The sequence below is a fragment of the Nyctereutes procyonoides genome, unplaced genomic scaffold (genome assembly GCF_905146905.1).
Source record: "Nyctereutes procyonoides isolate TBG_1078 unplaced genomic scaffold, NYPRO_anot_genome, whole genome shotgun sequence".
NCBI lineage: Eukaryota > Metazoa > Chordata > Mammalia > Carnivora > Canidae > Nyctereutes > Nyctereutes procyonoides.
Window position 1 is genome coordinate 28,990,682 of NW_026575122.1, and position 24,525 is coordinate 29,015,206.

Here is a 24,525-nt window from a genome sequence, read left to right on the forward strand (position 1 = left end):
TTTAATCACTGAAAATAAGCAAATATATTAGCTCTAATAGGTTCAGGAATTTATTTGTTGGTAAAATTAGTTTACGTATGTTTTTATATCCAGTGGTTATTTGATTAACTCTTGATTGTTGATGCTTTTGTGTAGTAGACTAAGTGGAGATCCTAGCCAGTTCTTTGAATGTAGCCTTGTTAGATCTATTCTCCATAGTACTAATTCTAAACATCTTTAATTTTAATTGAGCTCTTCCCACTGTTAAGGAGCAAAGTATTTTCAGATGTTCTTCTGTACTATGTAGATTAGTGCTCATTGAAATCTTGGCCCCAGTAAATATTTCTTGTCCTTTTTGCTAATGCCCTGTGGGTGGATTCCATGAGTTAAAATCTGTGACTGTGTATAGAGGTGTTGGAGTTCACAGTAGCTTCTATTTTGCCATACTCACCTGAGGTTAAGGTGAAAACATTCTTTCTTACTTGGGTTTATCATATAGGGAATTTATCATTTTCCTTGACAGTGGTACACAGTCTGGAGGGTTAGAAGTGTGTTCACCTATAGTCTGTACAGGAAGTATACTGAAAATTATTGCCATAATCTACATGTCAACATGGTCTGATTTTTTTTTTTTTTTTTGCATTTCGTGGGAGGCTTAGATGGAGAGGACTGTCTCCAGCCCATCCTCCCCCTTACCTTTGATCTTTTCTTCCTAAGTATTAAAAAAAAAATGTTTATGAGGGATGCTTGAAAAAATTGAGGTTATTAAACTTGGGAGAGGGAGAATGGGGATTTTCAGTTTTTTATGTATTTTCTTAATTATAAAAGTTACATAGAATTCTTTTTTTTTCTTTTAAAGTTAAATGTGCATGAAGGTGAAAACTAAAATCCTCCTTCCTTTCCCTTTCATTATCCCCCTCCATTCCAGTTGAGGGAAGAGTTTTTCTGGGGGTTTTGTTTGTTTGTTTTGCTTTTTAATATGGAAAGTTTTAGAATAAATGGAAAGTTTACGAGTAGTTAATCTCTGTTCCCAGGAGGCCTTTGTTATCTTGGAGGTACTTGAGAAAGGCAGAGGCTGTCAGCACTGTTTCCTCCTAGACAGGAAGCCTTCCTTCTTGTGTCACCTCCATGCCTTACACAAACCCTTAACACACCGGGAGCTCAGTGCACTGCTAACCCTAGGGTAATGCGGACACACATCACAGATGGAGGAGCACATCACGCTTGGTCTTACTACCTGCTCCTTGCTTCTTTTCTTCTATGGTATCTTAACTTCTTCCTCCCTCCCTCCCTCCCTCCCTCCCTCCCTCCCTCCCTCCCTCCCTTCCTTCCTTCCTTCCTTCCTTCCTTCCTTCCTTCCTTCCTTCTCCTTTTTTGGTGCCTTTAGCTAGCTAGCTAGCGGCTCAAAGTAGGGGATCAGAGTTGTGACGTGCTGTTCACTAGACTCCCTTAACTTTAGGATGAAAATCTGTAATTAGAAAAGAAATACAGGTACTTTGCTTTACATGGCAGACTAGAATTCACATAACCAAAAGAATTAGCACCTTCATTGCATGACACATGCTTTTTGTATCTTTCAGAGCTGTCTTTTCAGTCTGTATGTTCATTGTAATTTTTATTTACCAAAGAGGGTTAAAGCTAGTGTTTAGAAAAGTGCTTTTAAAAGTATTTTGAGATCTAATGAGACACCTCTAAATTAGTTGGTGACCGAAATTCTTTCAGAATTAGGAGACAGTGCTGTAATGTGGGTAAAACTGTGATTATTCTGAGCTGCAGGATATTACTGTACAGGTAGTAAGCTCCCAAAAAGACATAGTGAAATTAAACGTTTAGAACAGACCAAGGGTGACCTGCTGTGAAACCATGGCTCATATGATTTCATTGCAGGAGTTCTTTACTCAGCTGTGTACACTGATGATGAGCTGTTTCACATGACTGATAATGCAGAAGCTTCTCTCTGAAGTCATTTTTTATACAAGTCTAGACTTTTAAATGTTTAATTTTTTTTTAATATTACAGATGACACTAAATGTATGAGGACAGAGAACATGCATGCAAGCAAATGAGCTTTCTATGATGAGGCACTGTTGTTAATACATTATTCATATAAATTCATTTAATCTTCATAAAGCTCTTTCAGGTAGACAGTATTATTATCCCTATTTTATGGATGAGGAAACTGAGGCAAATTGAGGTTAAGAGCTTATAATTCAGTTTCACTTAGCTAGTAAATGGCAGAGTTCAGATTAAAACAGAGGCAGTTTTTTGCTCCAAAGCAGATATACTGTGCTCTGGGTAAGCTAATAAAGTAAGGGTCATAAACTTTTTCCCTAAATGGTCAAATGGTAAATATTTTAGACTTTACAGACCATGTGATCTCTGTTGCAACTATTCAGTTCTGTGCATATAGTGTGAAAGCAGCCATAGTCCAAAAACAAATGTGTGGCTGTGATCCAATAAAACTTTATTTGTAGACACTGAAATTTGAGTTTTATGTAATTTCCACATGTCACAAAATATTATTCTTGATTTTTTACCACCATTTAAAATGTAAAAGCCATTCTTGGCTCTTGGGCCTTATAAAAAGAAGAGGCAGACTAGACTTGTCTACACATACTATACTATTGTTGTGTGAGATATTAGGATAAAGGCCACTAATTTATTAATTCATGCATGCAGGAAATAGATCAGGTATCATACTAAATTCTGGGGTGATCACTGGCGAACAAGAACAAAACCTTCCAGTTCCTCTTGCCATTCATTCCACTTATTTAATGGACTAAGTTGTTGTTGTTCTCATGTCTGCTTTTTAAAAATTTGTCTTTATTTCCTGCCTATTGCATGTACCAGACAAGTGTACATTATCTCATTTAATCTTCATAGCTGGTGGCATTATCTCAATTTTATAGTTTAGAGAAATATAAAATTAAAGAGCCTGAAGAGCCAGCCATTACACACAGCCAGGTAAGAAGTAGAGTTTAGATTCAAATGCAAGTCTGTCTTAGGTTTAGGTGTTTTTTCTTCTCTTTGCTACTGCCTTCTTTCTCTCTGCTCCTAGAGATGTATGAAAGTGTTATGAAATGCTTCTGGTGCTGTCTAAAGTGAATCTTTGTATCTCACTTCTTAAATACATGTTTATTTTTACTTCTCTTCCATTTGACCTGGCTCTAGCTTTCAAAGATGCTACACAAGTTTGTTAGAATGTTAAGTTGTTTCTTGGTTTCCCACTCAAGAAAGCTAAAAATAAACACAGAACTAGTTAATAATGTAACCAGTGAAAAGATTCAAGGATGCATGGGAATAAGGGTGGAGGAAGAAAACCCATGTCCTTTTGTCCTCCACAGCCTCTCAATCTTGAAACAATAGACCTGTGTCCCCAGCATGCTCTGAGAAAGAAATGGTTTCCACGTAGGTCTCTGGGATTACTGATGATTCATAGATAGCCTGGAGTAGACTTTTAGGACAGTTCTTTTGTGGATAATCTGAGGAAGACAGATGATAAGTAGAATTGTTCATGTATAGTTTTAAATAAGAAAGTGAACTGATGTATTTATGAGTGACAATTTAACCTCCCCATCTCAGCTACTAATGGACTCACAAGAAGCCTACTATCCTTTTCCCCATGGCAGTGGGAAATCCCAATTACACGTTGTAGTTCCTGTTAGAAAAAGGGGACATTCGAATAGGCCTGGCTAAAATAAGATCTGGGATGGAAGGCAGATGTCCTTTGAGTTTAACTACTGGTTTCCTTGTAATTCTCTACTATTTTATTTACTAGGGTCTGTCCTTAATGTAACACTTAATATTCTGTAACATGGAATATATCATATTTCTATAACTTGAAAATAGCATAAGTTTATTACAGCAGACTTTGGATGTATCTGCAAAATATAATTAGGTGTATAGGAAACTAACTTGATACACCATTCAAGGGGATTCATCGGGATAATTCTCTTAGAAACTACTAGTGTACCTGCTTTGTACTTAAAAATCCTGGAAAATGGCACCCTCTTTGGTGGTTTTAATTATTTTAAATTAATAATTATTTAAAATAATAATATTTAATTAACTTACAATTTGTATGTAATTTAAAAATAAATATATAGTTTAATATTTAAATTAGTTTGCAATATAATAAATGATTTAATTAATGATGTTCTTATTATTTCCTATTCACCCTGTTGGCGAGCAAGGGATTTCTGCCCTTGGGTTATAGGGATTGCCAAGTGCGTGATACTAGACAGATTAGATTAACAGCAGTTTATTGGTCACATATACAGCCTAGGGGAGGAGGACATAACACAGGGCCACACTGAGATTGCATTGGGAACAGTGAGTCACCAGGGGCTATGGAAGCCAGTATCAGGGTTGGGGGTGACCTTTGGTTCCCATGGGAGGATGTGATTGGCTGGTTTGAATAATTGCATGTGTTGGCAAGGAACTAAAATTCTCTACCCAAATGTAGCCGGAACTGTCCCTATAATACAGAAAGTTATTTGGCTAGGGCACCCTACCTGAGGGAACAGAGCAGGAAGGGCAGCTGGTCGTTAGACCATTTGGTGTTCTCTTGGTTTTCCACAGATGGAAAGGCAGAACACAATAGGTGTTATACAATAGTAGTTTCGTACCAACTCACAGTCAAGAGCATACCATGGGCAGAGGGAATGATCATATTTTCCAAAAGTCTCACCACCTTTTCAGTGGCTGCTCAGATTATGAGGAAAAGAAATTAGCGTAAGCAATGTGGCATGTACAATTGACACAAAAATACAAGGTCACCCTGTTTAATAAGATAGAAAATGAGGTGTTATCTTTACGTGCTCATCAACCAGTCTTACTCCCCTGACCCCGCTCCCCCACTAGGTTCCCGACTCTGGTGTTAGAACCTGGCAAGGCCAAGGAAAGGTGTTGAGTTTGGATCCCCAGTTCCCATCGTGGATGGATGATTGCCTTTTCTGCTAGGGCTGCCTGCCAAGAGAAGGGGGTCTCTCTCTAACTTGGTAGACCTCTAACTTCTCATCACGCAGAAATCCTCGCCACCGCCTTGCCCCCATAGCCCTCCACAACACTTCCATTCCTACCTCCAAGCCTTTGCTCATACCATTTCCCTTCAGTCCTCTTCCACTTAGGATGCCTGTACTCCTCTTCATTCACTGGAGTCTTCTTTCAAGTGCCTGTACCTCAAACCTCTGACTGCCCCAGCCTGCATGGAGTGTTTATTTTTCTGATTCTGTAGCCTTAGTGTCTGTGCACTGCCTTTAATAACACTTAGCATGCACTAACTTCTGGTTGTATTCATTTTAGAAAATACTCCATGCCTTTATGCTAATTATTTGTGGATATTCCAGTTCCTTCTGCCTCTATCTGTTTAGGAAGGTTCCACTCAGCAGGTAAAAAGGGGAGCAACCGATAAAATTTACAGTTTGAACATTAATTGTATTAGATTATCTTCAGCCCCTAAAATAATATGATATATAAGTCCTCAATATTTATTGAGATAAATGGCATAGCCGTTTTATGTTTTTTAAATATTATAATATATATATGAAAATATGTGTATAAATTTATGTGTGTAAATATATAAATATGCAGCATCTGTATGTGTGTGTGCCTGTATGTGTCTAAATGTGAAGCACCCTCGTGTAGCCATCCCAACCTCATTATTTCTAGTGTCCTTTATTTGGTGTGATACTAATGAGTTACATATTACATAATGAGTAGGTAAAGGGAAGAGAGGATATTGGGTCAACTCTAAATTGACTTAAAAATTTTTATTTTTCCACAAATAAACACCATCTTGCTGTAATGACAAAACTGGATTGGCATCCTGCTATATTTTATTACAGGCAATTCTAAGCTCAATAGAATGCTTTTTTATTTGTATTAAGAAAAAGATTTCTGTGCACATTTCTTCTTGAAGAGTAGTTCAAGGAATCATTTCAAACCCCTCCAAATTCTAAGAAAGCAAAATTGCTGGTAATTCAGTGTTTGGTATTTATTTTAGCTAGTGCTTGTTTCAGGAGATATTTTTATAACAATCTATTCCTCTCGAGCTGGGAGCAGCTCATGCTTGAATCAAATGCCTTCTAGCTAAGCCAGAGGGACAAGAGTGTCTGCTGGACTGTGATCAGCCTTAGGCTCCTCTTGTCTCACTGGGATTGTACCTGGAACACTGCATGACATGATTGTCCTTACTTAGAGGCCAGGAATTCTCCACACCCCAGAATGCTGTGGGAGATGTCTAATAGTATGGTACTGTTCACTGTGACATAGGCAGCAAGTTGTGTGGTTACTCTGGCCCCTGTAGAATGTTGAAGAATCCCTTTACAACCTCTTTTTTTTTTTTTAATTTTTAAAAGATTTATTTATTTGAGAGAGAGCATGCACGTGTGTGTGTGGGGGGGGTTGTGGAGAAGTAGGGAGAGGGGCAGAGAGAGGGAGAGGGGGAGAGAGAGAGAGAGAGAGAATCCTACCCAAGCAGACTCCCTGCTGAGTGCAGAGCCCAGTGTGGGGCTCAATCCCAGGACCCTGAGACCATAACCTGAGCTGAAATCAAGAGTCAGATGCCCAACCAATTGAGCCACTCAGGTGCCCCTCTTTTTCTCTTTTTAAAGCCATCAGCTGGCTGGCCAGAAGCTCATTCCTCCAATCTATTATCAGGAGGCTTGCTAATAATTTTCCCCGAATAAACCCCTACAGGTTGTAAAGGAAAGCAGACTGTATACCTTTCCCATGTAAAAAGTAGTTCTTGTTTTTTTTTTTTTTTTACTTATCACTCTGGGAAGAACTAAGCAGTACCTAAAGAGTTGGTGCTTTGAATCATTTTTCTAAAACTTTCCAAAGCCTCTGGGTTTGTTGTGTTGTCTTTGAAAAAGTAATAATGTACATATTAAAAATGTTTTTTAAAAAACACCAAAAGGTAAATTGTGAAGTCTCTCTTAACTCAGACCTTACCTTAGTCCCAGAAGCAAACATTGTTATCAGTTTCTTTTGAATCTTTACAGAGATATCTACTGGTATATTTGTATTTCTGGGTGTGTGTGTACAATTATATACAAACAATATATACATACACACATAAAAATGTGTGTTTCTGTATATGCAAAAACGTGTTTTTTGTTTTGTATATATGTATATGTTTTTCTGTGTATATGTGTTCTTTTGCTTTTTTACGCAAATAGATGCACACTGTTCCATGCCTTGATTTCTTTTAAACCCAGCCATATTCTTGGAGAACAGTCTATATCATTGTGCATAGATCTACCTCATTTTTTAAACAGCTGTTTAGAAATTCATTGTATGGGGATCCCTGGGTGGCGCAGCGGTTTGGCGCCTGCCTTTGGTCCAGGGTGCGATCCTGCAGACCCGGGATCGAGTCCCACGTCAGGCTCCCGGTGCATGGAGCCTGCTTCTCCCTCTGCCTGTGTCTCTGCCTCTCTCTCTCTCTCTGTATGACTATCGTAAAAAAAAAAAAAAAATTAGAAATTCATTGTATGGATATGTCCCAGCTTATTTAACCAGTCTCCATATTAATGGCCTTTGATGCAAACTCTTTTTAGTACTGTTTCTTTGTAGTTAAACCTTCCTGACTCTAAAAAGCTACTTAAGTAAAACAGGTGTGAACATCTGAGTAGGTTCTCTTGACTTTAAGAATTTTGAATTCCTTTTTTTTCTTTTTTAGGGTATAGTTTTGTGTTTTAATAATTCATATAAATAATACAAAGGCTTTTTGCCTCCCTTTCAACATTATGTGTCAGGTTTATCTTTTTTTTTTTTTTTGCATTTTTTAAAATATATTTTTAAAAGATTTTTATTTATTTATTTATTCATGAGAGACACACACAGAAAGAAGCAGAGACATTCAGAGGGAGAAGCGGGCTCCCTGTGAGGAACCTGATGCTGGACTCCATTCCAGGACCCCAGGATCATGCCCTGACCCAAAGGCAGACGCTCAACCACTGAGCCACCCAGGTGCCCCATTTTGCATTTGTTTTTTAAACTGTCATCCTGCAATGACTATTTTAAACAACAGCCTCAGGGTACCATCCTTTGATTTTGTTTTTAATCATTTAGGTAATCCTAGTAACAAATGCATTTCTGGGGGAAGAGAATGAGAATGGTATTTTAAAAGTTAAGGATGACCCTAGAAATTGAAGTGGGTGTGTTTTTCAAAGTCCATCACTGAAGCCTGGTATTCCATCCTGACAGTGTCTCCACTTTTAAACTTTTTTTTGTTTTCACTTTTAAACTTTTAAACACCCAGTTTATATTTCAGGGAAGCTGAGTATTTCTCTGTGGTTCCTTTTCCTGAAGCTATAGAATCCCAGCTTGCTATTTTTAAAAGGTTTGGTTGTTGACACCTCTAAAATTCAGGAACCAAAGAATGAAACACTTAATTGTGTATATTTTATGTTGCAAGTTTCTTTTCACTTCCTTTTCTTTTTTTGGTAACAAACTCCTGCTATCCTATCCGTTATTGCAGTGATTTTATTCATTTGTATTTTGTGTTTTATTAATGAAAGTGTTTAACTCAAAGAAGTTAATATGCTATATATTATATATATTTTTACTAAAATCAAGACAATAATATCATTAATTTTAAAATTAAAGTTTCTCATAACTTCTCAAGAGATTAAAAATTAATGTATATTTAAAAAATAAACTAATGTATATACCTTTCTTTAAGGGGAAGGATTTTCACTATTATTACTTTTACGGTAATAAGAATACCATCCATCCACAGCCTTACATGTTATTCAGTCACTGAAGTTTCTTTTTAGTCAAAGCAGTTAGTAATAGAAAATACCTATCACATGATAGCACATAGGGGTCACACTTGAAGAACCTGATTTTTGTTCAGGTCAGATAAGTTTGCTCTAGGCTCTGTTATCTTTTGGCTTTTATGTTCTGTCAGCCTGGCTCTGCACGTACTTAAAATAATTGTTCAAGATCATATGTTTGGAAAACCTAAAAACATGCCACAAGTACATGAATCTGGCTTTATTTGAGGATGAAAGTGGGCACATGTACCTATTTCACAGTCATGCCATGTTTCCTAAAAGTAGTAGAGAGATTACTTACTTATTTTAGGGGTAGTTCCCAGCAAAGTCATCTGGGTGGAAAATTATCCAAAAACTGTAATTAAAAAGAGGACCTGGAAACAAGAATAAGAATGGTTTTTAAATCCTTTTTTTATGGGGACGCCCGGGTGGCTCAGTGGTTGAATGTCTGCCTTTGACTCAGGGCATGATCCTGGGGCCCTGGGATCAGTCCCGTGTCAGGCTCCCCACAGGGAGCCCGCTTCTCCCTCTGCCTATGTCTCTGCCTCTCTCTGTGTGTCTCTCATGAATAAATAAATAAATAAATAAATAAATAAATAAATAAATAAATAAATAAAATCTTTAAAAAAATTCCTTCTTTAATGGATTTGATTCATGATTCTCAACCTGAAATTCAATAAAGAAGCTGAAGTACCAGAGTAAAACTAAATGTATATTTAAAAACTAATGTATATACCTATACCCTATAAATGTATATACCTATAAAGGTATATACACTAAATAGAAACACTTTTCTAGTGAAAATCGTGAACCAATATTATGTAGTTGGCATATAATACATAACTTATGAAAAAAATTTTTGCTGACATTTCTATATAATGTTCATCCTTAAGTGCTCACCAGTAGTTTTTTCCATTCATTCTGCAATAAATATGAAAGCAGCCAAAAAAAACACCTAATCACCAAGTCATAATGAGACAGCATTTGTAAAAGAACTATAACAACATCCTAAGGACTAGCAGGTTCTGTTCAGTTTGATCCAGGCGTAAAAGGAAGAGGAAGAGAAGCATGACAGTTCAGATTTACACGTTGTGACTTAAAAGTGAGAAAGAAACTTTGAAGCTGAGGATGTTGGAATAAACTTTTTTTCTTCAAGTTTGAGAGGAATTATGTGGAACATTCTTTGTTTAAGGGGCTCAGAATAAAATTGCAGGCAAGAGAGGAGAAAGATAACTGGATTCATAAACAACAGAGGACAGAATTTAGTGCTTTCAAAGTGTTCTTCAGCTAACTCTGCTTCTCATTTTCCTTCCTCTGCTATCCTTGTCCTTCTCCCCTCCCTTTGCTGGCATTTTCAGCTTAATGGAGGTTCACAAGAGTATTTTGGTAGTAATGTCTGGTTCAATGTTGTACAGATTTCACGTTCCTGAAAATTCAGGTAATCAATTAAATTAGTATTTTTAAAAAGACAATTCCTTCTGAATGAGAAATTTGACATACTCCCAGTGGAGGATGTACTGTCCCTATATTGTAAATAACATAAACAAAAAATAAGTAATTTAAAAAAAATGATGGTATTAAATAATCAGTCCAAATGTGTAGATCCTTGACATGTGGAACCGAAGAACAGCTGCCTAATCAGTGGGAATTTGCTTCTGGTGTTACTCTTCTCTGTCCTTACTCCATCCAGAAACAACTCTCACTTGAAAAGGATGGCCTGGGGAGGTAGAGCCCAGACCTGACTTTGTCTTGGTTGTGGTTGCAGCTTACTTTCCTTTTACCTTGATTATCAAATTATGAAATAGCCAGGCAGGAAAGTATGGAGGGAACACTATGTTCTGTTCCTTTAGCCCAGAAAGCTGACAGTGTTCACATTATCTTTTGACACTTGAGAAGGAAATGTAAAGAATAGAAGAGCCCCCAATTTAATGGCTGGCATTGGTAAGGAGTTGGTAAGGAATATTTCATTATGAAAGATCTATAGATTTAAAAGCTGTTAAGATTACATGGGAAAATAGATTAATCAATAATTTTTCTGTTTGATCACGTAGAAATGAACATGTAAATGTGGATACTGGCTGCCATCTTTCCTGATTTTGCTGCTAAACCCATTCATTATCTTTCCTTTAAAATCATATTCCTTAAAAAAATAAAATCATATCCCTTGTTAATATGTTTCTATTTCAATTGTGATGTTTCCCTCATTTTGCTAGTGACTGTTCATGAACTCTTGAAGGAAGACTCAAGTTTTTCCCCTCCCTCTTTACCATAGCCCTGTTGATTTTTTTTTTTTTAACTCTTAGATCCAACCCTTCTTCTTAATTCCTCATGTAGCCAACCTCATTTAGGCTGTCTGCACTGTTGAAATTACTTCTTAGACCCCCTTCCACTTCTTTCACTGTGTCCAGCTCCGTTTGGCCCACAGTAGTTCATGACTTGGGTTACAAGATTAGCCTCCTTAGAATCCAGTTTGCTCATTTTCCTCCCTTTTATGTTTCAGAAATCATAAGTGGTCTCCAGTATTTACCATCCAGATGTTTGGGGAGCTCCTTTCATTCCAGTTCAATCTTTTGAGATCGTTAAGAGGAGCTCACTGATGCTAATTAGTGAGCATCTGGTTGGGTGGGGGGAGTGGGGCAGAGGCAGTGCCTACAAGGGCTGGATTGATGGAAGAGGTATTGTTTTCTTCTTGAATTGGTATGAGAGAAATATGGTAATGATATTTGAGTTGGAGGTTTTTTTGTTTTTGTTTTAATTATTTATTTATTTTTAAAGATTTTATTTTTATTTTTTCATGAGAGACACACACAGAGAGAGAGGGAGAAAGAGACACAGGCAGAGGGGGAAGCAGACTCCATGCAGGGAGCCCGACGTGGGACTCGGTCCCTGTTCTCCAGGATCACACGCTGGGCTGAAGGCGGCGCTAAACCGCTGAGCCACCCGGGCTGCCCATGTTTTTATTTTTTTTAAGGTTTTATTTATTTGGGCACCTGGTGGCTCAGTGGTTGAGTATCTGCCTTTGGCTCAGGTCATGATCCCAGGGTCCTGGGATCCAGTTCTGCATCTGGAAGACTGGGATCAAGTCCCAGGACCCTGGCCCATGACCTGAGCCAAAGGCAGATGCTGAGCCACTGAGTCACCCAGATACCCCTCCAGTTCGAATTCTAATGAGGAAATCTTTGAGGTTTACTGGAAGATTTGAGAGTTCTTATTGAAGGCCTACAAGATGAATATGGACTCTTCTGTTGTTTGGTACCTGTCATCCTCTCCAAGCTCCCCGCCCCCCCCAATTAATTATGTATAGGAAATTGTGCTGCAGCCAAAATGTTCTTTTTATTTTATTTTTTAAAAATATTTTATTTATTTATTCATGAGAGACACAGAGAGAGACAGAGATATAGGCAGATGGAGAGGCAGGCTTCATGTAGGAGCCCGATGTGGGACTCGATCCTGAAACTCCAGGATCACGTCCTGAGCCGAAGGCAGATGCTCAGCTGCTGAGCTACCCTAGTGTCTCCAAAATGTTCTTTTTATTTCCTAAATACAAACATTCCCACTTCCACACCATTGATTATGATGCCTAGGATGGTGTTTCCCTTTTAAACCATATACTGTTGCAGTATTCCCCCTCTTCAAATCTTTGTGATCACCACCACCAATAATACTTAGCATCTGAACCTCTGAGATTTAACAGCCTTTGCTTTCTAATATAATTTTTGTTTATTCAGTAAAAATTTACTGAGGGCCTATTAAATGTTAAGCAGTATGCTTCCAATTCAACTGAAAAAGACCATTTACTTGTTCTTAGGAGTTTATGTTTTAGTGAGGGAAATAAATATATCACCATGTGCGGTTGAGTGAGATGGTGTGGGATTTAGAAGAGGTAAGTATATTAATGTGGGATAGGGAGGGGGTGACCAGGGGAGGTTTTCTGTAGGAAGGCAATTTTCAGACCTAATATCTCCCAGTATTCTGTGGCTGTTATGTTTTGATCCTTGTCCTTTTAATATTTAAAGCTTTTTTTCTTCTTGTTATTAAATGTTAACTTTTGTAAATAATTGTACCCCTAATGGTTGTGGCAGCTAGCTGCTTACCATCTCCTTAATAATGGCTTTCTAAATGTTGGACCAAGAAACACCTCTCAGCTCTCTCTCAGACAAAATAAACCTAATTTCTTCGCAGGTGCTACAAGCTTTGTTGCTGATTATTCAAAATTGTTATACTGTTGAGTCTAAAAGAGTGCACTGAGTGAAAAAAACAAAATTACTTGGATTTTTGTTTATAACCAGGTTGTGATTCAGTGCATCAGGGTGAGGCCTGAAGTTCTGTTTTTCTAAAAAGCTTCCTGGTGCTGCTGAAGCAGCTCATAGATTGAATGTGTCTTGAGTAGCAGGGTTTTAGAGGATGTAAAGAGATAAAGAAGATAAAAACAAGTGTTAAGGTATGTTTTCTTTTATTTATATGAGTGTATCCTGCAGTCTCTACATCCTGTTAGCTTTATTTACTCTTGCTAACTTAACTTAAATCAACTAATTACCCAACTGGGTTGGGCTCCTGTCTGTGTACCCAGCGACAGTGAATCTTGCCAGCGATCTGACTAGGAAGCTTCCGCTTTCCACCCCCAACTCCTCCCTGGGGAGTGAGTCTCCTCCGTGTCATGGAGCTATGATAAGGTGTGCACCCACTTAATTGAGGCTGCAATATGATTCCCCAGGCCCTCCAGCTACTGAATAATAAGGAACCCCTGTCTTTGGCAGAGGGAGGTGTTCCTTTTGGCATTCTGCCTTCATCCAACCGATTTCTGTAAGAGATGAGTTCCAGGAATGGCATGTGAGGCTAGTCTGTATCCTATAATGTGTAATCAGGAACTGGCAGAAAATTCATCTTTAGCTTTTAAAGTTCCTGTTAGAAATTTTCATAATTGGTGGGAGCCTTGGCAGTTTAGTGGACCTGCCCCTGACCTGTAAAGGGACCTGTGAGGGTGAAATACAACTATCTCTTTATTCTGAGTGTTTCCCCTGATGATTTTCTTTTCTGTGCATCTTTTACTGACTCTTCTATTCTGCGATATTCTTGTAGACTGCAGGCAGGAAAGCAGTTGCTACAGATAATTTGTTCCTGAGTCTTTACAATCAAAGTTAGAAAGAATTATTTCTCTTGTCTTCCTGGGGAACTTTGCTGTGGAATTCCCCCTACCCCAAACTGGGATTGTAACAATGACTGTTAGATTCAAGAGCTCTGTTTCAGTAGAAAGTGGGAAATGTTGACAGTGTCAGGCTGGCGAGGCAGAGTTGGTAAATGACCTGGTACAGTGATTTTCAGACTTCCAACATGTATCCTCTCAGGGCCCTGCACCCCTAGACTTTTTGATTCAACAGGTCTGGATCAGAGCCCAAGAATGTTTAACATCCTTGTCCTTTCCCATGTCTTATGAGGTGGTTACATAAAAGGAATTGGTGACAATCAGGGTGGTTGGGCACATGTTTACAGTAGCACATGCATTGTTTATTGTGTTCACCATCATTACCTCCCAATTCTGATAGATTGGTTAATTGCTTTAAAAAAAAAGAAACACTGAAACCCAGGGAAACGTCACTGCTTCTAATGTTCCTGTGTAGCTAGTGAGTGCCCCTTTTGTGGTAACCCAGCCAAATCCTGTGAGGCTCCTTGATTTATATGAGCAGAGACCTGTTCTTTTCAAGTAGATTTGTAAGTATAGGATTAGGGCAGCTGGGAAACTTGCTTCTCACACCCACCTTCCTATTATGAAAATACATGCTTTCCAAGATGTTTGTTTATTTATTTATTTATTTATTTATTTATTTATTATTTATTTATTATTATTATTATTTTTAAAACATTTTATTTATCTATCCATGAGAGACAGACAGAGAGAGAGAGGCAGAGACACAGGCAGAGGGAGAAGCAGGCTCCATGCAGGGAGCCTGATGCGGGACTCGATCCCAGGACTCCAGGATCAGGCCCTGAGCTGAAGGCAGAGGCTCAACCGCTGAGCCTCCCAGGCGCCCCTGTCATGGACCACCAGGCATTGTCCTGTATGCTTGGGAATACACCAATTGACAAAAAAGCCAGTATTCCAGGATCATGCTCTGGGCTGAAGGTGGCACTAAACCGCTGAGCCACCTGGGCTGCCCCCAAGATGTTTATTTTAAACCAAAAATGAATTTGAATTTTTAACACCTGAGATAGTGAAAGAAAAGGGGAAGTTTGGTTGGTCTGGATATTCCCATCCCTGTGTTTATATCCATTAGGTATATCTTACTTACATCACAGGAATAACATGGTTTGTCCTGTGTGGTTTTTTGGTAGTGTTCTTGTTATTTAAGGTGACTAATGTGGATAACTTTCACTGAAGCAGTTCTGGAGCATCCCAGGAAGGACACAATGATCTTGATCTTGGTCTTGGTGAACTTCCTTCAGATGAGGAAGAAGACATCAACAGTTCTGATGAAGACGATGTCAGCTCTGACTCTAGTAAAGGGGACCCTGACCTAGGAGACAAACAGGTATGTGTTGGTATTTAATTTGTTTCTACTTGTGTGTTTGTTGGTCTCTCGTGACATTTGGAAATAATATTTATTAGCACGATAGGCACAAAATTCCTAGTTAGTTTTTTCTTAAGATTTATAAAATATTAAAAAATAAAAAAAAGATTTATAAAATATTTTCTTTTTTTTTAAAGCTTTTTTTTTTAAATTTTTTTTTAATTTATTTATTTATGATAGTCACAGAGAGAGAGAGAGAGAGAGAGAGGCAGAGACACAGGCAGAGGGAGAAGCAGGCTCCATGCACCGGGAGCCCGATATGGGATTCAATCCCGGGTCTCCAGGATCGCGCCCTGAGCCAAAGGCAGACGCCAAACCGCTGTGCCACCCAGGGATCCCTATAAAATATTTTCTAATTTAAATTTAGTTCCTGCTATAATGTAGTACCTAAGATGTCACATTTCTAAAGGCACATCACTTAGAGATATTTAGTAATATTTTGAGAAATTATTTTTGGCACTGTCCATTGGTTTTCTTTTGGATAACAAAAATACCCTCTCAGGATTGTTCCTTGTATTGCTAACAGTTCTACTTGAAAAAAAGGAATTACATACATTTCAGACTTAATGAAATCTTTTTAGAGATAGAATAAAGACTGCTATTAATAACAAGTAGGATTCCCTTTGAGGCGATTCAGTATTTGTAATTTCAGTATACATTGCAATAAGATTGGCTACATGTTGATAATTATTAAAGATACTTTAGTACTTGGAAGTTCATTTTATTTTCTCTAGTTTGACATGAATGCTTCATTATAAATAATTTTTTTTAAATAAAGACATCATTACAAGGGAAAAAATAACCCCAAGATGTGTTTGAACATCTTACAGCAAAACAGAATTTGAAAGGATCCATACAGCAAGCCTATAAAACTGTAGAGGAGGAAACCCACATTACCTAACTTCTATGCCATAACATCAATTGTTTCCTCTTTAATGTATTTTTGCTCTGTTTACATTTATTTCAGCCTTAAATGAATGGTATAAATTGTGTAATTGTTTGAATTTAAATCCCAGCTCTACCACCTAAGAGCTAGGTGAGTGGGCAAATTATTTAATCTCTTGAAGCTAAAGAGCCCCCATTTTATGAAGAAAAGAAGAGAATTTATCTCTTAGTTGAGGACTAAATGATTTGATATGCGTAAAGCCTTAGAACACCATTCAGTACATTGTAAGAACTCAATGATTATTTGCTTATTTCTTGTAAGACTTAATGCCATAAAGTATTGAATCATATTGTTGGGAGTAACCACTAGAAGTTGTTTAGTCTTAAGTCAGATGAGTTTGTAAGATGCCTAAGACAGAGGAGGGACCATTCTTAAAGGCCCACAGCATCCCTCAGTGGTGTGTGGGTTTTACTTTGACCGTTAAGTAATTCGTCTGGTGTTTTACTACTCTCTATCTTCTCTGATTTGAAAGCTTATTTTCCTTGTTGCTTCTTCACGGATACAGATTATACAAGTATTTGTAAAATTCTATTTCCCAGATATATACCAGATGTAAAAAAGTATGAAGTAGGTATAAAGCAGTGCTCAAGGTTTTTGCTTATGAACAACTTACATCCTAATGGGACAAGAGGGGTCATACATTCACGGGACTAGTGAGAACTCCAGATTATTACATGCTATGGAGTTAATAAAACAGCAATGTGCTGGAAACTGAGGAATCTACTTAGGATAAAAGCCTCTAAGAAAGTGATATCTGACAGAAATAAATGACCAGAAAAAGCCTAAGCCTTCAGAGTTTGGGGTATAGGCTTCCAGTGGTCTTCCGCTCTAAAGGCAGCAATTAAATGAACCTTTACTGTCTTGGCTAAACTGCAAGTTCTTTTCCTAATAAGTACTGTTTCCCGTTGTTTGGGTTTGTTTGTTTCTCTTGTTCAAACTCTCTGATTTCTCCCAATGCTTCTTTAAGTATAGTGACCAAAAGTGATGTCCACATTCTACTAGGGGTCTCACTGATGGTATAAAGGAACGATTTCTCTCTAGCCCTTTGGTGTTACACATCTTCTCAACACTTCCTGTCACAACACTGCCTGGTTGACTCTTCGTTTTGTGGCCATTGGAGACTTCCAGAGTTCCTTCCTCTGTGTTTGTACGGGCCTTTCCCTTTTGGTATTTATATTGTTGGGCTTTGTCTTTAGTTGTGCCACTCACTGCATTATCACTGTTAAATATTTTTCTGTTTTTAAAATGAGATTACTTCTTCAGTTAGTCATGGACATCTAGTATTTTTATACCTGAATCTAGTGTATTGATAATTTCCCTCTTTTAGAGTTTTTGGCCATCCCGACGACCTAATTCACTGCCTCTTTAGCTGTGACAGCAGTGGCAATAATTAAAAGAGCTAAGTGTTCCTTTCTAGATGGTTGCTGATCTGTTTAAGCATAAAGTGGTAAATGCTTTTCTCTTAAAATAATTTGCTTTCAAAGTGTTAAGAAGAACATGGTCTTGGGATACCTGGGTGGCCCAGTCAGTTAAGCATCTGCCTTTTGCCCAGGTCATGGTCTCAGAGTCCTGGGGTCCAGCCCTGTGTCAGACTCTACGTCAGGCTCCCTGCTCAGTGGGGAGTCTGCTTCTCCCTCTCTTCTCCCTCCGTCCCACTTATGCATGCCCCGCCCCCCCAAATAAACAAAATCATCAAAAAATAAAAGAAGAAGATCATGATCTTTGGGGCCAAATTGCCTGATTCTTACCATTTACCAACTCTGTGGTCTTCAGCAATGTGCTTATTATCTTTGTGTCTTAGTTTCTCCATCTGTAAAAACAGGAGGGAATAGGATAGATGCTTGTTTTTCTTTCTTTCTTTTTTTTTTTTTTGACACTTGTTTTTGTTTTTTAAGATTGTTATGATGATTAAGATCACACTGATGACTTAAAACATTTCTGGCACAAATTGAGTGCTCAGCAGATTTTAACTGTTCTTATTGACATATATAAAAAGAAGCAAGCAAAATCTTAAGTATGTTCAGTAATTCCTTGTATAATGAAATATAGTTTCAAGTATCTTTTCCTATCTTTGATGAATAAATCTGAAACATGTTCACATAAAAGGTAATATTGTATTCTCACAAAAACATGAAATTTGGCATCCTAAGACCTGTGGTTCAGTCACAGCTCTGCTACTTACTAGACATATGACCTTGGTCAAATAATAATTTTAAGTCAACTAGTTTATTTATACCAATCTCATTTCACAATGGATTTCAAGTAATAGCAAAAAAAATGTATGCCAAAATATGTAGTTAAATAAAGGGGTTAATAAATCGTGCTGGAACTACTGGACATCCATATGCCAAAGAAAAAAATAGACCTCTTCCTTTTACCATACACGAAAATTAACTCAAATGGATCATAGACCTAAATGTAGGAGCTGAAACTATAAAGCCTTTAGAACAAAATATAGGAATAACTCTTCATGACTTTGGGTAGGCAAAGGCTTCATTGATGCAGCAACAAAAGTATAAGTGATGGGAGGAAAACGAAATTAAAAAATTTTATACTGCATAGTGTCATCAAGAAAATGAAAAGTTAATCCACAGAGGAGGAGAAAATATTGGCAAACATCTCTGATAAAGGGCTTGTATCCTGAGTATATAAGGAACTCTTACAACTTGATTAAAAAAAAGAAATTTTAAAATGGGCTATCTGAATAGCCTTTTTTTCAAAGAAGGTATACAAATGTCCAGGAATATGGAGAAATTAGAATCTATATATATTGCTGGTGAGAAGGTGAAATGGTACATATAGCCTTTATTGGAAAATAGTCTGGCAGTTCCTCAGAAGGTTATATTTAGAGTTATCCTATAACCCAGCAATTCCACTCCTTGGTGTACACCCACATGAAATAAAAACATATGTCCAGACAAAATCTTTGTGCAGAATGTTCACAGCATTCATTATAGTAAAAAATGTCAGGAACTCAAATACCCATCAACTGATAAATGATAGATTTATCAGATCCATCAACTGATCCATCAAATATCCATCAACTGATAAATGGATCTATCAACAGATGAATGTATAAATAAATGTAGTGATCCACACAATGGAATCTTACTTAGCAATTAGAAAATGTGCTGGTATATGCTACAGGCTGTATGAACCTTAAAAATAGGCTAAGTGGAAGAAGTCAGTCACAAAAGACCAAATAATACATGATTCCATTTATATGAAATGTTCAGCATAAGCACATCCATAGAGATAGAAAGTAGATTATTGGTTGCAAGGGGGTAGACAGAAGGGAGGTTGGGGAGTGACTTCTAACAGGCATGGAGTTTCTTTTGGGGTGATGAAAATGTTCTAAAGTTAGATTGTAGTGATAATTACATACCTTGAATATATTAAAAACCATTGACTTGGGCTGCCTGGGTGGCTCAGGCTATTAAGTGTCTGCCTTTGGCTCAGGTGGTCATGATCTCAGGGTCCTGGGATCAAGCCCCACATCATGCTATCCCCTCAGTGGGGGGTTCTGGTTCTCCCTCTGCCCCTGCCCACCATTTGTAGTCTCTCTCTCAAATAAATAAACTCTTTACCAAAAAACCCCCTAAAACACTGACTTTATGTATGTATGTATGTATGTACGTATGTATGTATGTATGTATGTATGTATTTATTTTTATTGACTTTATGTTTTAGAAGAGCAAAAATACATTTTATGGAATGTGAATATTCTAACAAAACTATTAAAATTAAAAATTGTGCTAAAGGGAAAACAGTAAAGCTAAGTGGAATATTGTACAGAGTAATGCCTGTGGTGTAGTTCTATCAGCCAGAAGGTCTTTGGAGTAGAAACATAGAAAGAGACCTTCTTTTATATAACTTCTTTGACCCTTAGTTTCTCAGGTGACACAATGGGACAGTAATCTCCTGAGTCATTCCAAGGATCATACAGGATATATAGTTGTAACATACCAAATAATTACAGTAAAAACACTTCTGAGGTCAAGAAAGTTTATGCACACTTTAGGCATTTGTAATATTCTTTTAGGATTGTGTTTGTGATAGGTTGTATTAGTTTCCTAGGGCTACTGTTACAAAATATCACTAACTGGGTGGTTTAAAACAACAGAATTTTATTGTCTCAAGTTCTGGAACCCAGATATCCAAAATCAAGTTGTGGGCAAGGCCATACTCCGTCTGAAACCTACAAGAGAGAATCTTCTTCCTAACGGCTTGCTTACGATCCTCACTGTTCCTGGGCATATAGCTGCAGCACATAAGTCTCTGCCTCCATCTTCACAGTGTGCCCCCTTCGTGCGTGTGTACTTCTTCTCTTCCTGTAAGGACACCATTAAGATTAGGGACCCATCCTAGTCCAATATGACTTCATCTTAATTTACTAATTTTATCTCAACAATCCCATTTCCAAAAGAGATCACATTCTGAGATCCCTAGGGATTAGGACTCCAAAATTTCTTCCGGAGGCCATGATTCAATCCAAAACAGGTGTGCCAGATTTCATGGACATAATAATGAACACAAAACTGATAGTATGAAATGTTTTCCTTATGAAGTATATCCAGACTCAGTAGGAGAAAATAATGGATATGTGCCACTGGGCCCTTGTTTTGCCTTCGTGAAAGGAGAGCAAACAGATGCTCAAAAAGATAGTCTTGCAAAGGTAAAAGTGCTACCAGGAAGGGGAAGAATGTTAACATTGTATACCACATCTGTGTGCCTGCACTTGTCTTTGTACTGTGGGTGCAGATATTACACTTAATCTTTAAAAACATGCCATTCACTACCATCCCAAACATGTTCCATCGACATCATTCAGTTTCTGTGGCTTATCCCAAGTTATTAGTAGAGATAGCCATGGTAATCTCTATTTTTTTCCTGTTCTAAGTTTTTAGTTTTATGTTTTGGGGTCTTTACTTTCAGTGCTTAATGAATGGTTATTTGAAAATGAGATCTGTTCATTCCCCTTCATTGTAGTTAGAATATTCACCACTGTTCAACTTTCCTGTATATTGACTTCTATACCTCCCTCTTTTCCAAATTTTCTTTGTAAAATAGCTAATATGATATATACCCCATGAAGAAAGGGATGAAAACCCAAGAAAACTTTGTCCTTTCTAGGTTAATCATGGTGTTACCTCATTTGGGGGATAATTTAATGATAAAGATGCCTGAGGAAGGCAGATCTGGTTGTTCAGTTTTTTTGCTTTTTTAGTAGAGCCCTTGAGTAGCATAACAGAGGCCTTTTAAGAATTCTATTTAGTGCCATCTGGGTGGCTCAGTGAGTATCTGCCTTTGGCTCAGGTCATGAAGGGGGTGGGGGGTGTCCCAGGATCAAGTTCCACATTGGTCTCCCAACAGGGAGCCTGCTTCTCCCTCTGCCAATGTCTCTGCCTCTCTCTGTGTCTCTCATGAATAAATAAAATCTTGAAAAAAAATTCTATATTAAAAAATAATGGATAAATTTCACTGGATTTTATTTGTAGTGAACAAATATGAATAGAGGAGAACACCGTTAAGAATTTACAAAGCTGAGCTATTATCAAGAGATCAGAACATAAAACTGGGTTTCACATCAAAGGTTCTGTTTTGGAATTTGTTTGACTTATGATCTTCACAAAGTAATTTCATTGTGGCTAATGTTTCAGCTTCCACAGCAGGGTACTTCTGGGAGATGCAGTTATTTAACAGGCAATCTGCTTTGAAATGCGAAGTAATTCAAGTGAGGACTGTCATTAACTGGAAAGTTTAGATGCCAAATATGGCCTCTCGAGGTTTTACAGTGGGATGTATTTTTCCATCATTGTTTGACTTGGGTCAGAATAAGTCATTCTTCTTACAAGTTGAAGATAATACAGAACTTTTTACTTTGTTCTGTTTTTTAGTTATCTTTGACTTTCTACTTTGAAAATGGTTGTAATCCATTGGATCATTTTCTAATAGTTACTATCCCTCTTTAGCTCTAGAGTTTTCCTAGTTTAAAAAGTAGACAAAAGAATACACAGATGCCTAGAATTTTAGAATTGTAAAAAGGCCAACCCCTTACCCTTTTTTTACATGATGAAATATCTATAATGACCTAATAATTTGTTTCAGAGTATATTTTCATGTTACTCAATACATATTATTTTTAAAATATTTCTAATAAATCTCTTTAATGTTTTTTTGGTATATTTTTTTATTGGAGTTCTATTTGCCAACATATGGTGTAACACTCAGTGGTCATCCTGTCAAGTGCCCCCCTCAGTGCCTGTCACCCAGTCACTCCATCCTCCCACCCACCTCCCTTTCTACTACCCCTTGTTCATTTCCCAGAGTCAGGAGTCTCTCATGTTCTGTCACCCTCTCTGATTTTTCCCACTCGTTTTCTCTCCTTTCCCCTTTAATTCCTTTCAGTAGTTTTTATATTCCCCGAATGATTGAAACCATATGTTTGTCTTTCTCTGATTGACTTACTTCACTCAGCAGAATACCCTCCAGTTCTAACTCAATACATATTCAAAAGCACTGTGCTCTGTCCTTAGATTCTGAGATGACAGCCACCCTTGTATACATTTGCTCATTCATGCATATCAGTTGCACAGTGGACCAGGTATTGTGCTATGTGCAGAAGGATACAAGGTCCTAAACTAGGGGGAATTAAACATGTCAGTAAATAAACAATCCACTGGATTAAGTTCTGTACATACATGAATAAGAATAACATGTCCTGTGGCAGTGGTGGGGAGAGAATATGAAGGCAAGGAGAAAGGAGAAAACCCTTGAGCACCCTCTTAAAGAATAAGTTGGAATTTGACAGGCAGAAACTTTTGGGGAGGGGAGAAGTGAGGAGGGAAGTCAAAGCAGAAAAGCATATAGGGACAGACATGCAAGGGCAGAGCACACTTGGAGTTGGCAAGGTGGTGCCATTATGGCTGGAGTAGAGAGTATATTGTGTCTGGGAGCAGAAGATAACTAGACACCCTGAGAAGTATCTCAGATACATGGCAAAGGAAACTTGAGTCTTTGTTGCCCATAGATGATAGGGAGTTGCTAATGTGTTTCAACCTGAGAATTAAAGTGATTATCTTTACATTTTAGGACTGTTACTCTGTGACAGTATAGAGACTGGGTTGCAGTGGAATTTAAAAAAATAAAAAAACTAGAGCCAAGGAAACTACTTAGGTTCCTGCCGTAGGGTAAACAGGAAATAAGGAGGCAATATTAAAGGAGAGAGGTATGAATCAATGAAACTTTAAGGAAATATTCGTAAGGATTAATAGACAGGACTCAGTTGTGATCAAAGAAGGCGGAGAAGAAAGGAGTCCAGATTTCTGGCTTTGATGAGTGGCTATCTGTAGTATCTAGTATGCAGATACTTGATGACTTAAGGAATGACCAAAGGTCATCAGATGCTTTATTCTTTGTGAATCTTTTCCTGAATTACACCCTGCTGCCTGTTAAAATCTTTTCCTCCTTCAAGAGGTCAGCACATTTCATAGTTATTTGTGTATTTGGTCTGTTCTCTTTATTCACTTCTTGAAGGCTGGGGCTCTTCCAAAATTTATCCTTAATTTCCTCTTCTAACAACCACTTTCCTGCCCCATCTCAGACCTACAGATCAGAATTTCCAACAGTTCAATGGGAACCTGAAATTTAAGAGCGGCCTGGGGTTCTAATGATGAATGTTTTCAAATTTAGCTGTAGAGCAATGAATCGGCTGAGGGTAGAGCTGTTTTCTCCTACTAACCTTGCGATCAAATGATGGATGGTCAGTTACTATAGATTTTTAAATGGTAGTGTAAGGATGGTAGTCACTCCTTCCTCTTGGAATGATCTCAGAATAACAAGGAGGATAAGAAATACAAATTCTGTCTTTGAGGATATTAGAAGATGGCTAAAACCTCCAATCACAATATATGAATAAAGGCTCCCATTTCCAGCAGTAATAAAGTTTCCTCCACATCCTCACCAACACCTGCTACTTTCTGATTTTTTTAGCTTATTTATTTTTTAAAATAATCTGGTACTTTAGTAATTTAGTAATCTCAAAGTCACAACCCCAAGATCAAAAGTTGCATGCTCTTCTGAGTCAGCCAGGTGCCCCACTATTTTCTGATTTTTTTTTATTACCATTCTATGGATATGAATTGGAATCCCACTGTGGTTTTAATGTGCATTTCCCTGGTGACTGATTATATTGAGCATCTTTTCATAAAGTTATTGGCTATTCTTAAATATTTAATGAAATGTCAGTTCACAA

At 37.7% G+C, this 24,525-nt stretch overlaps 1 protein-coding gene across 1 annotated transcript in view; it reads left to right on the forward strand.

Moving 5' to 3' along the window:
• The window catches only part of FGD6 (FYVE, RhoGEF and PH domain containing 6), a 107,301-nt gene that overhangs the window by 23,268 nt on the left and 59,508 nt on the right, over positions 1-24,525 (forward strand). The window contains exon 3 of the mRNA XM_055336430.1: positions 15,139-15,286. Coding sequence (XP_055192405.1) covers positions 15,139-15,286 — 148 coding nt within the window. The remainder of the gene's footprint in view (positions 1-15,138; positions 15,287-24,525) is intronic.